The 15548-nt window shown below is 41.2% G+C and overlaps 1 protein-coding gene across 15 annotated transcripts in view; it reads left to right on the top strand.

Annotated features, from left to right (window-relative positions):
* AK8 (adenylate kinase 8) overlaps window positions 1–15548 on the top strand; it is a 67766-nt gene that overhangs the window by 33537 nt on the left and 18681 nt on the right. For 13 of the 15 annotated variants that reach the window (XM_085076934.1, XM_085076937.1, XM_085076933.1 and 10 more), the window contains one exon: window positions 3814–3955. The exons of the other annotated variants lie outside the window; for them this stretch is intronic. In XM_085076934.1, coding sequence (XP_084933060.1) covers window positions 3814–3955 — 142 coding nt within the window. The remainder of the gene's footprint in view (window positions 1–3813; window positions 3956–15548) is intronic. 15 annotated transcript variants of the gene reach the window in all.

Below are 15548 nucleotides of genomic sequence, written 5' to 3' on the forward strand. Positions count from 1 at the left end.
GTTGCTATTAGTCCTGCAGATCCATGGATTGGGGCAGAGCTAATAGACCTGTGAGCTTCACGAGGAAGTACTTCTCATGAGAAGTACCTGATACCTGTGGAAAACCTTTGAAGCTGTGAAAAGTAAATTTATTTTTTAAATGTTTTTGCTGGAAGGTGCTGATTGACAGCCCTGGAGATGGAAAACCTCTGGGTGTCCACGCAGCACTTGAATCCTCAGTTCCTTGTCCCCTGCCTGATCAAACCCCTGAACTGATTAGATCACTTCTTAGGTCCACAGCTGCCAATTCAGGGCGCAGTGTTGATCATTAATGTGGTGGAGACAGGCTGGGAGATAAAGGAGACACAAAATGAACAAATGACATTTCCATCTGGAGCTGCTTGTGGCCTCATTCTGCTGCTGCTCCATGCTGGGGTTCACTGTGCTGCTGGTCCACAGCTGTTTGGGATCCTCTTGGGAATCACTGCAGCTCAGTGGCTCTGCAGCTTTATTTCTGAGGGGTGCATTTTCCTCCTGTGCCTTGATTTCTCACCCTAATAGAGATGTGCTCCCACCTTGCCTAGTTTGGATCTCTCTTCCTAGCAGCACACTGTAATTTTTACAAGAAACTTACCTTTGGACTTCTCTAATGATAAAGTAAAATCTCTCTCGAGTCTCATTCCCCCAACTTTCAGAGTTGGAAACTCACACAAGCTTATGTTGAAAAGGAATTGATTATTCAAAGCTCTTGTGCTTCATAATCTCCTTAAAACATGTAGATTGACTGTCTCATCAGGAAAGCTCTATATTTTACTTTGCTATATGCCCACTGGGTCATGTGCTTAAGGCCAGGAGACCTCTGGCTAGTTCCTCCCAGGCTGTGTGCCCCTCCAATTACAGGTTATTAATTTGCCTTCCATTCCAGAGACAGTTCCACATGACTGAAAAGGAATTCTGTACTGCAGAGTTCTTCATTACCTACTCTGTCTGTACTACAAAATAAGAATAATACCGATTTTTTTTTTCCCCTCCTCTTTTTTTTTTTTTTTCTTTTCCTTCCCTCTGGTCTGTGGAAGATGTTTTTACAGTTTTAATGCAGCTGTTTCAAGTGTGACTGTTGCTGTTCAAGGGCAGCTGACGTACTTTGTAATGCCACCCAGCAGCCAACAAGCTCTGTTCCCCCATTGTGTTGAAGTGATAGGTATGTTTGCTAATCAAGAGGAGAGCAGAGCTCGCTGTCTGACTTGTTTATGTTTTATTTCTCACCATCAAGCTTTAGAGGGAGGCACAGAAAATGTGTAAGCATCTATATTATTCAGTGATGTATATGTGTACGTGGATGTACAAACTGTCTGAAGGGTGTTGCTGACGCCTTGCAGTCACTCCTGGCTGAAGTGACAGAGCTGTCAGGTGTCCCCAGCATCCCTCAAAACACCCCAAACCTGGCATGGAATTAGATCAACTATTAATTAATTGTCACTCCATCTCGATTTTTTTTCCCCTCCTCTTGTGATTGCTTCATTTCTGTTCAAAGACAGTGACCAGAGTGGAGGATTTTGATATCAGGGTTCTCAGAAAGCCTGTGGGAAGTGCTCAGACCCAGGAGATGCTGCCAGGTTCCCATCACAACTGCTTCTGAATTTCCTTGCAGGCTGCAGTCTTTCTCCTTCCCACAAGGATGGAAGCAATCTGGAAGCGAATTGGGGAATCTCCCAGGATCTGCTGGAAGCCCAACAGTTCAGAATATCCATCTTTTTGTGCCATTCCTGGGCCCTTCAGCCTCTGTCCTGATCCCCTGTTCATCTCACAGGGTTATCAACTCTGGCAGAATCCTACTGCAGTTTTACTCAGGGGGTTGTAGGCTTTATCCCAATTCTGTGCAAAAATGTTTGGAGCATTCTGAAATTTTAAAAAAATAATAAATTATGTAATTTGGCACCTCTGTAAATCCATGTCAATGATTCTAGTAGGAACTGTCATAAAATAACACACCTGAAGAAAGTTTAAGTGCTGCAGAAATTCAGAAATATGGGAAAATTCCACTGGTCTTTGTATGGAATACATTTTTAGGAATGAGAAATTGAGTTTATTTGTTTTTGTTTATTCCTACTAGCTTGCACTGAGTTTGTATTAGTTCTTGTAAGCTGATGATGGGGAGAGAAGTGCCCTGGAAAAAGCACTGAAATTCCCCTGTTATCTCTCCCTTGCCTGCCTGCAGCTCAGGTCTTGGATAGAGAAGAAGCATCTCTCTGATAACATTCCTTCCTGCTGCTGTGCTGTTGTACACTTAATTTTATGAATCCCATTTTTAACAGAATACCCAATTTTGCATTGTCATTTCGCTCTTTGTCAAGTGTGTGGGGTTTATTCCATTCCTTCCTTTTTTCTCCTTTCAGCAGATGGAGAATATTACTCTCTTTAACTTGTTCTTTTCTAATGTGAAGTGGATATCCTCAATTAATACACTAATCTGTTTTCTAATTAATTCCCCGCGGTTTTCCTCCCTTTTTGCTGGTACATTGAATCCTGAGTGCAGTTCTGTAAACTCAGTAATTTGATTATTCAGAGGAGAAGCCATGAATTGCACGATAGAGGCACAATGTGAAATTCCAGGGAGCAAATGGATTCTGTTATTGCAGTTTAAAACCTGCTTGTTCCCGGGGTGGAACTGTGCACTGCTAATAATTCACTCTGCTAAAATACAGGCAGATCCCTGTCAGCTTGTCCTGAAGAGAAGTGCAGTGTTAGAAATCTGACACATACACTCTCCTACAAGCACTTGTTGTATTTTTGTATGCAGATGTGATGGCAGGGTGAGCATCAAAACATCAACCTGCCATGATGGGGATTTATGTAGCAATTTCTCTGCCTTGTTTTCAGTAGAGGCATCAGTGTATTAGACAGATAAAGGGAAGGGGCTCTGCTTGCTGCTTGGGAATTGTTTTGGCTGCTGCTTTGGGAAGCAGCTCCAGGTGCTTTTGCTGTCCTTTCTTTGGGGTTATTTGACACTGAGCCCAAGATGTTACAACAGTCGTTGGAAAATTTATAATCACTCTCATTAAGCTTAAATAATTTAATTCTAAACACCACCCCTCCAAAAAAAGAGAAAAAAACCCCTAATTTTTAGTATCTTGGTTGAAATATTTTACTTTTTGAAGACTCTAGTGGAAGTGGGCAGGATACTTTCTTACCACAGTGTCCCATTAAACAGAATTTTAAAAGCTCTGCATTAATCCCAGTCAGCATCTTGCTCATGTTCTCTCTTGCCATAAAGAAAAATAATAACAATAATAGAGGGAAAAGAGTTTTTAGCTCTAAAATTAGGGATTCGTCAATGCAGTAGTTAAAGTAGTTGAAATTAATTTTGAAAACTATTTCCAGTTATAAAATCTTCAAGCCTTTGGCTAAATTGAAGCAATAGCACATGTAGGCTGTTGTAGCAGAACCATTATCACCTGCTGAATTCAATCCAGAATGTTCAGAAATTTTTTCCTGTTTCAGGATTTCTTTCCCACAACTCAGGTCATTGTTTTTGCATTTTGGTAAGACTGTGTCACACACATCCCTGTGACATCAGGCCAGTGTGGCTGAGAGGGAAAAGCACATTGCAAAATTATGTAGGAATGAGGTTTGACCAAATACTTTGCTTTGGTGCTGCAGTTCCTTGTGAGTTTGGTGCTTCCATGATGGTAAAGATGCAGCAGCCAACAATGTCCAACATCACTCATAAATGGGAATAACTCTGTGCTTTAGCTCCAGTAGGACTTGTGTGCATCTCCCTCCACTGCAGACTCAGCACACAAACTAAATGTCACCTTTTTCCCTCCTCTGCAGTCCCAAACCACCTTGTCCTGAAGCTGCTGACAGAACGGCTGGGCGCCTTGGACTGCCTGACCAACGGCTGGGTGCTCTCTGGCTTCCCCAGGGACATGCAGCAGGCAGAGCAGCTGCAGAAAGCACACATTAATCCCAACAGGTAAGAGACAAACTCACCCATCAGGATGTTAGAGATGTGAAAAATTCGTTTGTGGAAAGATACAGATCTTTATGGGCATTGTTTGTGCTGTTGCATCTTATTTTGTGGTTTCCTTGGTGAGGAAAGGGGTGTTGCTCCTGGAGAGTAGGAAATAGAGCCCTGGCCTGAGAAATGCTCCAGATGGCCAAACTGTGGGAGAGAGAAGAGGTTTGTTGTTCTGGTTATTTGTTTGAGTTGCCTCTAAAGCCAAACCATAAGAAATGGATTACAGTTTGGATTATATGAGGAGATGTATTTTATTTGCAGCAGGAGGGGGGATCTACATCTTCTTTCTTCAGCATTGACATAATGCCGTGGAAATATATTGCTATTGCAAGGAGCTCATTATGAGACTTTTGGGTTTTGTGAAATAATTAAAAACAACATGAGAATTACATTTTATTTGAGCTATAATGAATTGTTCAGAAATGTAATATGAGAGACAGCAGCATCCAAAGAGAACTGTTACGAGCGCCAAGCAAATAAAATAGAGTTACTTTTCATCAGCTGGTCCAAAGGTGGTGAGGATTTAAAGTGCTGGTGCACTCATCAAAAGCTGAGAGGCTTTTCCATTCATTTCCCAGAGTTTCCTGGGTCTGTCCATCCCACTGCCCAGCACAGTGGACATCCTAAAGGCATGCATTGGAAATTTGTTGTCTTGATGCTTCAAGGAAGATGTTCTGATCTAAACAGTGCTGGTGGGAAAGGTGAATTACCCACATCAAGGTTTAATTTGGCAAAGTGACTCTTCCTGTGTAGCTGCCCTAGATCCCCTCCTGTGCAGGGATAGGGGAAGGATGGAAAAGGGTGAGGTTGAGCTGGAGAGAGAGTAGAAGGGAGTGCAGAGGGAGGGAGCTGGCAGTCCTGTCATCCATCAAGGTCTGAGAAGGGAAGTGTGTAAGAACAGCTTTATTTATAACTGTTTATCCAAAGTCAAACGACGTTCATCTCAAACAGGAATCCATTCCATGAAAAAAAAAAACAGGGAAAGAATCTCAAAACTTGTGCTGGACTCAGCTAAACATCATTTCCCCCAGATTATTCTTCTTGTGCATGGAGCAGGAAGGTGCAGAATCCCTGAACAGTCAGAGTCCCCCAGATCAGTGTGAATACTCGAGTGTGCCCTGTGCTCCTCCACAGCACTGAGACCTCATCAAGGCAGCAACAGCAGCTCATTACCAAATTGGATGGGTGGCAATTCAGCACTGATCCATTTGCTCAGCCTCCCTTCCCTTGAAAGAGCTCTGCACATTCACATCTGAGTGAAGAATTTGGTCCCTTCTGTTTTATACAGGGTGAGGGACAAAAATAGACATCGAGCTCCCTGATTGATCTTGGAGCTGATCTTTTCCATGAAGCTGAAGTGGTAGGGATGTAAGGGAGAGAGGGTGATTATAAACAAAAGGACATATTGCAGCATAGGATAGCAGGGCAGTAATTCAGTTTCAGTTGTGATGCTAGTTATAAAACACTATCTGCAGAGGTGGTGTTTCTGACATCAGGAGAAAAAATCTGATAGAATTATAGCCTCGAAATCAATCTGGGAATAGGATGCAGAAATCTATAAATCAGACACAGAGCAATCTACAAAGTCTCATTTTTAGGAGGGCTCTGTTGATGAAATTAGATTAAAATAAATTTACATATATATCAAGTTTATTATTAAAATCTAGTCACATCAGTAAACAAAATTATTGGTGAAAGAGAATGTTACTCTGGTTTTTGAACTCAGAGTAGACCTCTTTGGCTGATCAGAACACAGAGTTATTGTCTGCTTGTCAAGTCACAAATCTATTCCTTAGAGCTAATAAATGGTTAGTGTTCAAATACTATGTTTTATCTGACTCCCACCTCATAAAGCTACTACACATAATACTAAATTATACAGCATTGAGCAGGATCAGTCTCCTGACTCCTCCATCTTATAGAAAGAAAAACAAACCTAGTAATTGATGACAGAAAAGAAGGAAAATAAAGTTATTTGAAAACAAACAAAATGGGCTATAAAGTTTGTTAAAATGTAATAGTAAAAAAAAACAAACCTCATACAGCATCAGCTACTGCATCTGAAGAACTACTCTGGAACAAAAAAAGGAAAATAATTCAATTTCCACTGAAAAAGGGGTTTCTTTAAATTAGAATTTGTGGTAGGGTGAGGATTTGCTGGTGAACTGGCACAGGAAAACCTGCAAACCCAAAAAAATGCTCTTGCTGAGCCCAGAGAAGGCAGGAGCTGCTGGCTGTGTTCCTCCTGTGCCTAAGTGGACAGATCCTGCTGGCATTGAACTGGGGCAGCTTTAGGGCAAATCAGGAGCTGAATCTATTAAAGGGCTCCCAGCTGGGGAGTGAAAGACACCATTAACCACTTAGGGCTGAGGTGAAGGGAATCCACACACCATCACAGGGTGCTTTCTGAAGCTCCAAACAACTCCCACCAAGGACTGACTGCAGTTCTTCACCCAAATGAGTGTCAATGGGGATTTTAGCTTTTTTTAATTGTTCATGCTCAAGCAACAATAAGAAATGTATGGCATAGCCATGGGTGGTTCTGCTGAACACTCTATTTGACATCCACCCAAATATTTTGTATGGTTTTTGCTCTCTCCCAAAATGGGAGTTAAAGCAAGGTTCAGCAGCAGCAGTGTTGTGAATCTCTGGCTGTCACCTTCAGCTGCTTCCTGATCATTCCTCTGCTGGGTCCAGACCAGCTTAAGGCAATCAGAAGTTGAAGGATTCCCTGAGCCAGAGGATCCTCTGGACACTTCTAATCACCCTTTTTCCTTGACTTTTAATACCCAATACCTTTAACACCTTCAATACCTTGATCTCTAAATTTTTTTAATTTTCCAAAATTAGAGTTGTTTCTTTCCCAGGAGAGAAAATAAACAGCAACAGCTTCTCCAGTGCAAGTTTTCCAGCAGGGTTTTATTTGGTCTTCAAAATGATGTGGCTGTGTTCCCAATTATGTCATCTTTTTACACGATTTATTTCAAGCTTCTTTTTCATCACGCTGCTGAGAACATGTATTCAAACAGTTTAGGATAATGAAGTTCCTAATTTCTAAGGTAGAACCTGTGAATATGTTGAAAAGGGAGAAATCAGAATGGGAAAAAAAAAAAGATTTTTTTTTTTTTTCTTTTTAACTATTTGGTCTTTACATGAGGCTTTCATATTTCTGCAGCTGATCCCAATGTGGATTAGGGATAATAAACAGCCTATTAATGGAGGCCTGAACTAGGAAATGGAGTTTGAATCAGCAGCAAAATTCAATGGCTGGCGAAGGTTAATAACTCCATTACTATCAGCTCTATTTTTGAGCCGTTTGAAGAGCTGGGTGTTAGCCTTACCTTACTCCTCATTAATTGAGCTAATAGAACCCCAGTGACCTCACCATGCTGCCATTATCTGAGAGTTTACCAGACATGGACTGGAATACTTATCACTGAATATGTATTCCTCAGATTCAGTTTGATATCAGAAATATTTTGGTTAAAGATTGGCTGCCTTCAGGTTCCTTTTTGCCTTTCCATGTCTTTGCTGCCTTTTGTAAGAGCTACATATTTGGAAATTACATGTAAATGACTTAATTAAATCCCTATCAAGGAACAAGCTGAATCCCAAAATAGTTGCAACAAGGAAACATGATAGTGATTGAATTATTCTGACATGGAAAAAATCTTACTGAGCATTTTTTTAAAACTTTGACCTAATTTGAATGATGGATATTGTGTATTTATAACAGATGTGGTAGTTGATGGCACACAAAAATCTGATGTGTAGCAAAGAAGAAATGTTGTAATTATATCTTATTTTCTCCTCATTTTCAGGGAAAAAAAAAACAACAACAGAAAAATGATCAGTGATTGTGTTATCTCTTGATGCAAGTGGTTGGAGACTTATCCTGCTCATTGACAAGATTGTGATTAACTCCTTTACCTTTGTTTCCTGATCTGCCTCCAGTGCCAGAGGCATCACTGGGCAAAATGGGCAAAATATATCCAAAAATCACTCATTCCCTCTGTTCTGCACTCCCAGGGGTTACATATAATGCAAAACCTCACCCACTCCTCTTTTATCCACACAAACCCAATGGAAACAACTGCTTATTCAGATTTCTGAGGTTGAGCCATTGGTGGGGAATCCTTATTCTCCATCCTCCTCCTCCTCCTCAGCAGACTGTGCTCTCTCCTCCCTCCCAGCACTAATCTGAATAGAAGCTCTTGCTCTTAAATAATCCAATAGACAGAAAATTGGATGATTACAATAAAAAGATTATGTCACTTCTGCTGCACATTCTGCCTGACCTATATTGGTCCCAGAAGAGCCTTTCTCTCCTGGGGAAAAGCATTAATATGCATCTTGAGCCAGCAATAGCAAAACATCAAATGCAGTTTTTAAATCCTTCCATGGGCTTTCTGTAGGATGCTGCATTTGCTGTCACAAGCTGATTCTGCTCCAGCAAGACTAGGAGGTATATTTGGCTTCAGTTGTGGGAGGCAGGGATTATTTTTAGAAGCTACCTCATCTCATACAAGCTCCTTTTGATGGCTGGAGTTTGTGTGGTGAAATCCTGGCTGCAGCAATTAAGGAGTGCTCTGATCTCAGCAAGCTTCCAAAGTCTCCAGGAAGAGAAAGAAGAAAAGGTTCTACTTCTAAGTCAGTATTTTTCTATTTATTGTTATTTTTGAGGACCCAAAGCCACATGCACAACCCTTTCATTATTTTGCTGCTGAAAGGAGGGAGGTTTTTCTGCAGTAACTATCTCTCACAAATGAAGAAACATTAGGAAACCTGAAGATTTTCCATCCTGGTTGCCTTTCTGTTGGAACCATTTTTCCTGGAGGTTGCCATCAACATCAAGGCTGCTTTTCTGAACTCAACACCAAACTGGAGCAGGAAAAATCTGTAAAAGCAGCAGAGTCTGGGCTGCTTTTGATGTCTTTGGCACTGGTAGCAAGTTTTAGACAAGGCAAAGCAAACCAGTCATGTCTCAGTCCAATGACAACTTCCTGATACCAATTTCTACTATAAAGGTTGTTCAGGGCATTCAGCTAAGACATGACTTTGGTTTAAGGAATGAAGTGAAACAGGCATGGAAATCAAAGTGTTATCATTTAAACAGCAGCCAAGCCTAACCTGTGTGTTTCCCCTGTGCTTTCTCTCTGCTTAAGCTTTTATTCACCCATTTTGGAGCATCCCCAAGAGCTCTCCTGCTCCCCTCAGGTCTCCCAGTTTGATCTCCATCCCTCTTGCTCTCCAGGATGACTCTGGGCTGGGATCCAGCAGTGCTGGAGGTGCAGTGAGTGCTGTGGCACTGCCTGAGGGCTCATCCTGCAGCTCATCCTGCAGCTCTTCTCCAGGCTCTCTGGTGCAGAATTCCCTTTGAACCAACAATTCTGCCACCGTGGGGATGTAGGAAAAGCTGTGGCTGCACAGTCATGCACCATCAGTGCATTTCTTTGCGCTGATTGGTCTCACAGGGTAAATGGGCTTTGTCAATTTGGACTATTTCTGCATGGTCTAAAGCAGTCATTTTCAAAATTTCACCTTAATTAACTGAGGAGTTCACACACAAATAAGAGCTATGTACATGCAAGGCTGATTTTGTAGCATTTAGGAGCTTTTTGTAATGAAGATGCTGGTTTTGAGATCTGCCTAGAACCAGAAAAACTTTTGAAAAATAAATGAGGGAGGAAATCTTTATATTTAAAGGCGTGGCAGCATTTTAATTTAATTTACCAATGCATGTATTTTGCATTGGATAAGAGAACACATAGAGGCAAAACTAAAGAGAGTTTTGCACGTGTGAGAACTGTAAATGAAGGTATTTAGTGTCTGAGGAAGCACAAGGGGAAAGCAGGGCTGGCCAGTGCTGTCCAGCATCACCCGTCATGCTAATATCTCACTGATTACTTCAGTAGTGTGGTAGCAAAATTTGGCTGAATATTCTTCTGAGGAAATGCAGTAAGATCACCCTTACATCTTGTACAAGTTAAAACTGAGTTTATGAACTCTGTAATTACTGGAATTCAGGATTTCTGGGGTGAAAACACAGACAGGATTGTGCCAGCCATGCTCTGATTTATTGATCTCTTTGGATTTGGGACTAATCCCAGATTTAGGCTTTACTCAGGGCTGGTGTGGCAGAACTGGCTCATCCAGAAAACCATCAGCATTGTGCTGCTTTTGCTTGGATTCTCCAGGCTGAAGATCTGGGGAGACAAGTGCATCAGTCTGTAGCAAATACAACACAGTTTTGGTGATTAAAACTGACAAGTAATATTGCGTATTGAATGGAGCCTGGTTTGTCATTACCATGAGGATTAGAAAGTGTAATCTTCATTAAAACATGAGTGGATTTACTGCTGTTTGCCTTGGAACAAGATATTTGCTCAGAATTTTCTAGTAAGTAAATTTAGTAAGCGCAGGGCAATTTAAGAGAGGGGAACTGAATCCTGCCATGGTTTGCTCTGCAGGGAAGATGTAGGGATGATCCCTGAGTGTCTGACAGATGCACTGGATCTAATTCTATGGGCTTGGATCACCTGCAGTCACATAAATGTATTAATCACTATCACTTCAATGGGTTTCCTTTGGCTCAGGTGTAAGTGGTGACCCAGGGCTTTTATGCAGTGCAAGGATCATATTTTCTGTCCCTAAATTCATTATGTTTACAAAATTCCATATTACAGAATACTGTCCTTTTAAAGGCTTGAAGCACACTTTGTGAAAGACTTTTTTCTGTTCCACAGAGGCTTTTGAACATTACCCTTTTCTAACAGGTGCTGTAGCTCTTAGCTCAGAGGGACACTGTCATGTTTTGATAGAAATAATTCTTAAAAAACTGTGGTCTAATATTCTCTTGACAGGAATGCTGATTAATATCCCACTGATATTCACTGAGTGAACAATTCTGTTCTTTTGAGACACTGACCAAAGGTCAAAGTACAGTGGGCTAAAAGAGTAATGGATTCATTGAACCTTTTAGTAAAAGCTGCAACTTCAGTGGACTTAATTTAAGCTGATTTTTAGCACAAGTCTATAGGAAAAGTTCCTCCTCACACACATGCAGTGAAATCAAAGGATTCATATTGGCCATGAATGTGCCCCAAAGTTAAACAGATACAAATGAAGAAATAATGTGTTTTCTCCACCCTTTGAGTCCTGTGAACTCTTCAGATTGACTTTATTTTCAAACACTTTGCACTAAGACACTGAACTGTCAAAGCTAAGTGGTGGTGGGTATGGAGAACTTGCCATATTTTTTTTCCTACTATCTATCTAAACTTCCTTTGGCTCAACTTGAGGCCATTTCCTGTAGTTCTTACAGCAAGTAGCTGTTCCTCAGAAAAACCTTGCAATCAAACACAGCCAAGCAGGAGAGAAGGTTAGACATAACAACCTGGGAAATGGAGGAACTAATTCAGTTCCTAAGGTCTCCTCTATGGCTGCACTTTTGCATCTCAAACCTGGGAATTTTGATCAGCACAGCTTCCCAACTGTCCTGTCTGCAAAAGCTTGAGAGGAGCTTCCTTGGGTTTATTGAGCATCACATTATTTCACTGCTAAGGACAGGAGAGCTCCAACATCAGGCTGGATATTTGGGTTTAGTTCTTGTCTTGCAGAGAATTTCTCCAGCTGTTCCTAAGTTTCTCCTGATGGTGTCTTCCTTCCCTCCACCCCTACCTGACCCTGCTCGAGATCTCAACTGTTGTTTTACCTTGTTGATGTTTTGTCTATATTTGCTTTAACCAGATGCCCCTCTTTGCATGCAGCACTGGGACTCATCCCCTCTCTCCTATCAACAATAATTAGCCTTGTAAGACTAATGGAAGAAATCGTGTCTAATTACCCTGTTGAAGGCCCAATTATGTTATTAACATTTGTGGGCTATAAGCTAATGATGAGGAGAGCCTCTCATTTGCATAGCATTAAGTTAATTGAGCTGGAAGCTATGGGGTGGATAGCAGTGGTGAGAGCAGGATTCTGTTACAGAATGGATAATGATGACCAGAGCAGGATGATTCACCTGACAGGTTTATTAATTAACGGCTATCTGATTACCTCCAAGAAATGGTAAGTGGCAGTGCTTCTGAAAGGAGCTGCAGTGTTTTTTTTTTAATGAAAGGTGCTCTATCACTGGGGATATTCTGGGGTGATTTATGGTAATGGCAGTGTAAGCTCTTTCCTGGAAGCCAACAAGAAAACCTGTTCTGGTTTCCTCCCTGCCCTTAGCAAACCTTCTGCAAAGGGCTAATATTTGTGGATTTGTGTGAACAAAGTCTGTAGTGTTGTCTGAACTGTGCATTTGGAAAATCCTTAATTGTTGTGCAGCCTGGAAGTTCTGCCCTCAGAAGAACCAGAGGGTTAGATTTTGTAAAAAGTGGTTTTCACTTTGGTGTTAGGCAGGATTCTGTGTTGTATTAGCAAGGAAATAACATAAACATTCATCTTTTTTCGCATTTTCCTGCAATGTGTAAGCTGCAGGTGGAGGTGAGTGCCCTTCCCTTCACTTTATTTCTGGCTACAAACAGTTATGCAAAGTGGTTAGGCCTTTTAAGGAACAGAAGTCTTTATTTAAGACAGTTCTAAGAAGAAAAATCCATCTTTTTCTTTTTTGTTAAATGTCAGATTCTGTCTGTTTAATTCCAAACACATTTTAATTCACAACAGATTCAGACAGAGTCTTGTTTGAACTAGAGTATCTTTTGGAGGAAAAAATCACTCTGTTTAAAAGTTGTGCAATCAATCCAAGAGTGAATAACTTACTCTGCAGTTACTCATCATTAGAATCCCACACCTCAGTCATGAATATATCTGAATGTCAAATACAGTTTCTAGTCAGCAGATCTTTTATATTTTCTTCATCTACTCTGAAGAGCTTATTATTAAATCCCGTGAGCTCCAGACCTTACCTAGTGACTAAAATCCTCTGTTCATCCTCAAAATACCTTTGACCAGACTTGTCTCAGGAAAAAAAGAGAACACTACAGATTTTAACCTTTCAGATAATGACTTTTTATCCATTTAAGTGGCCTGGTGATTAAGTTCCAATACTAACAGACTTGTGTAGAGCAGAGACTTATAGATAAAATATGTTCACCGTTATTTTTATGGAATCACACAATATCCTGAGTTGGAAGGGACCCACAAGGATCATCCAGTCCAACTCCTGGCACTGCACAGACACCCCAAAAATCCCACCATGTCCCCTTTTGTGCCAGTGCTTCTGGAGCTCTGGGGCTGTGCCCATTCCCTGGGAGCCTGTTGAGTGCCCAAACGCCTTCTGGGGGAAGAAGTTTTCCTAATTCCAACCTAAACCTGCCCTGGCACAGCTGCAGCCATTCCCAAAAACTCACATGCACCAAGTCTCCCAGTATTCTGCATTTGTTGGGCACCAAGGAGCTGAGAGCATTGATCTCATATTGGCAGAGAGGCCAAAATTTCAGTTTGGTGGCTACAGAGAGACATTGGCAAATCACTAAAGGCACTTCTGGTCAACAGCAGAAGAGAAAGAAAATGAAGAATCAGAGATGAAGGAAGTAATCTGGAAAATCAGCTCCTGGTCTGAGCTGTTCACTGGTCCTGGCTCAGAGCTCCAGGAAGAGCAAATTCCAAGGGATTGAGGGCTGATGATTCAGTAGCTGAGCTGGTGTGGCACCTGTGTGGTGTGGAACAAGCCTGGGAGAAGCATTTCTGTAACATTCCCTCCATCTCCTTGCAGCCTGTGATGGTTCAGAGCCTCTGGTTGTGAGGAAATCACTGCAAGAGGTTGTTCAGGAAAACCAGCACAGTGAATAAAAGCCTTTAATGGAATTTAAACCCTCCATCCTCCTCGTCCTCATTAGCTTTCTGTAATCAGCCCACACAGTCAGTGTGGATAGAAATATCTTTACCATATAAATTAGATTTTCTGTAAGGTGTTCTGTGGTTCACCACCATGCCTGGCTGTGTAAAATAGACAAACACAGCACTGAGCCAAGATATGATAGAGCAGGAATTATGTATTTAATTCAGAGTTCTGTATAGAGTGCTCATAAAAGCTTGATCATGACAGAGGGGCCAATAAACATTTGGGAACATAAATATTTCTGTTGGAAATGGCTTTGTGAAGCATTTAGTTGTTGGGTAATAAGAACAACAGAGAAAATCAGAATAGCAGAAATCTCTAGGTACTGATCTGATGGGTTATATATGTTGCAATGATAATAATGTTGAGGGGGGATTTTTATGGGACCAGAAGCAACAAATACATCGAGTCCTGCAAATTTACTAATGAATTCATTTTTCTCATGCTCGCCCCACTTGCTATCCCTGCTGTTCAAAATTCAGCTTTAAACCTGAAAAGCAGAGGATGGCACCTCAGGGTGCTGAGCTACTCCTCTGAGTCTGTGTGAGCTGAGGGTTGTGAGCAAAGCCTTGGAGTTTGGACCATTTCTGGAACATCCATTCCTTGTGTCTTTAGGCATCAGTCCAGCCAGACAACACAGGGACATATATTTTAGGAAAGCACACATCAAAAAGTGTTTTAAATGGCCAAATTGTAGAACAAAACATTCTGGCAACGCAGCTGGTGCTCTGTCAGTCTGTGGGCTGGAAAATAAGAAAAGAACCTGTAAGAAAAAAAAAATAATAAAAACAACCTAGGAATAGCTAATCAGGTTAGAAGGGATGTTTTGGCTGCAAGGATTCTGAGGGCTGTGGAGAAAAATTGTGTAAGATTAAAAAGTGTTTGTCCATCCTGTGTGACAGATGTGGGGGAAGATGGAATCGTTTGTTACTTCTCTGTTTTTCCTCTGAAAACAGCAGCAGCAATGAGCTGGCAGGCACAGTGAAATGCAGTTAGCAAAAGTAATGGGAGTTGAAAGTTTGACCTTTTGTGATGGAAATTTGATATGAAAAAAGGGTCTTTTGATAATTTCTCTACCCAATCAGATATGGGAGATGTCTTGATCCTGTTTCCTCATTTGCATGCTGACTGATCTCATTTGAAAACCCAATCATTCAGAAATATTGGGACGTCAACAGAAATGGTACAAACAAGAAGTTGTTTTATCTGAAAGGTCTGCAGGATGTCATCTCTTGTTTTTCACTCCAGTGGCCTGATCTCTTCTTCATGATTCCATATTTTTATTGGCAGGATAAGTTGAACATATTGAAATGCAAATAGCCCTTTCCACACTGAACCAAAATATGGGAGTTTTTTTTTCTGTGTGATTGATTGTATCCAGGGCACTTCAAAAGACACAAAGAAAATACTTTCTGCAGTGCCTCTGATTCCTTGACATTGCCAAGTTCTGATGTTTCCTGTTAGCATTCAGTGGCACAGAGTGATTCCTGAGCCTCCTCTCACCTCTGCTTTTCTCCCATGTAATGCCCACTCTGTTCCTGGGACACTCTGAGCTCAGTTTTTCTGTACAAACACTTTTTTGGTTATTAATGAACACTCCTTGTTGCTGTCCTGGGTGCTGAATGTCAGAAATGGGATTTAATGGGTTTTACCAAATTGCAGGTGTATTTAATCATGCAATGAGTAGTTCAAAGCCTCCCAAGA

Source organism: Lichenostomus cassidix, chromosome 17 (assembly GCF_008360975.1).
Source record: "Lichenostomus cassidix isolate B80296 chromosome 17, HeHo_3.0, whole genome shotgun sequence".
NCBI classification, from domain to species: Eukaryota; Metazoa; Chordata; class Aves; order Passeriformes; family Meliphagidae; genus Lichenostomus; species Lichenostomus cassidix.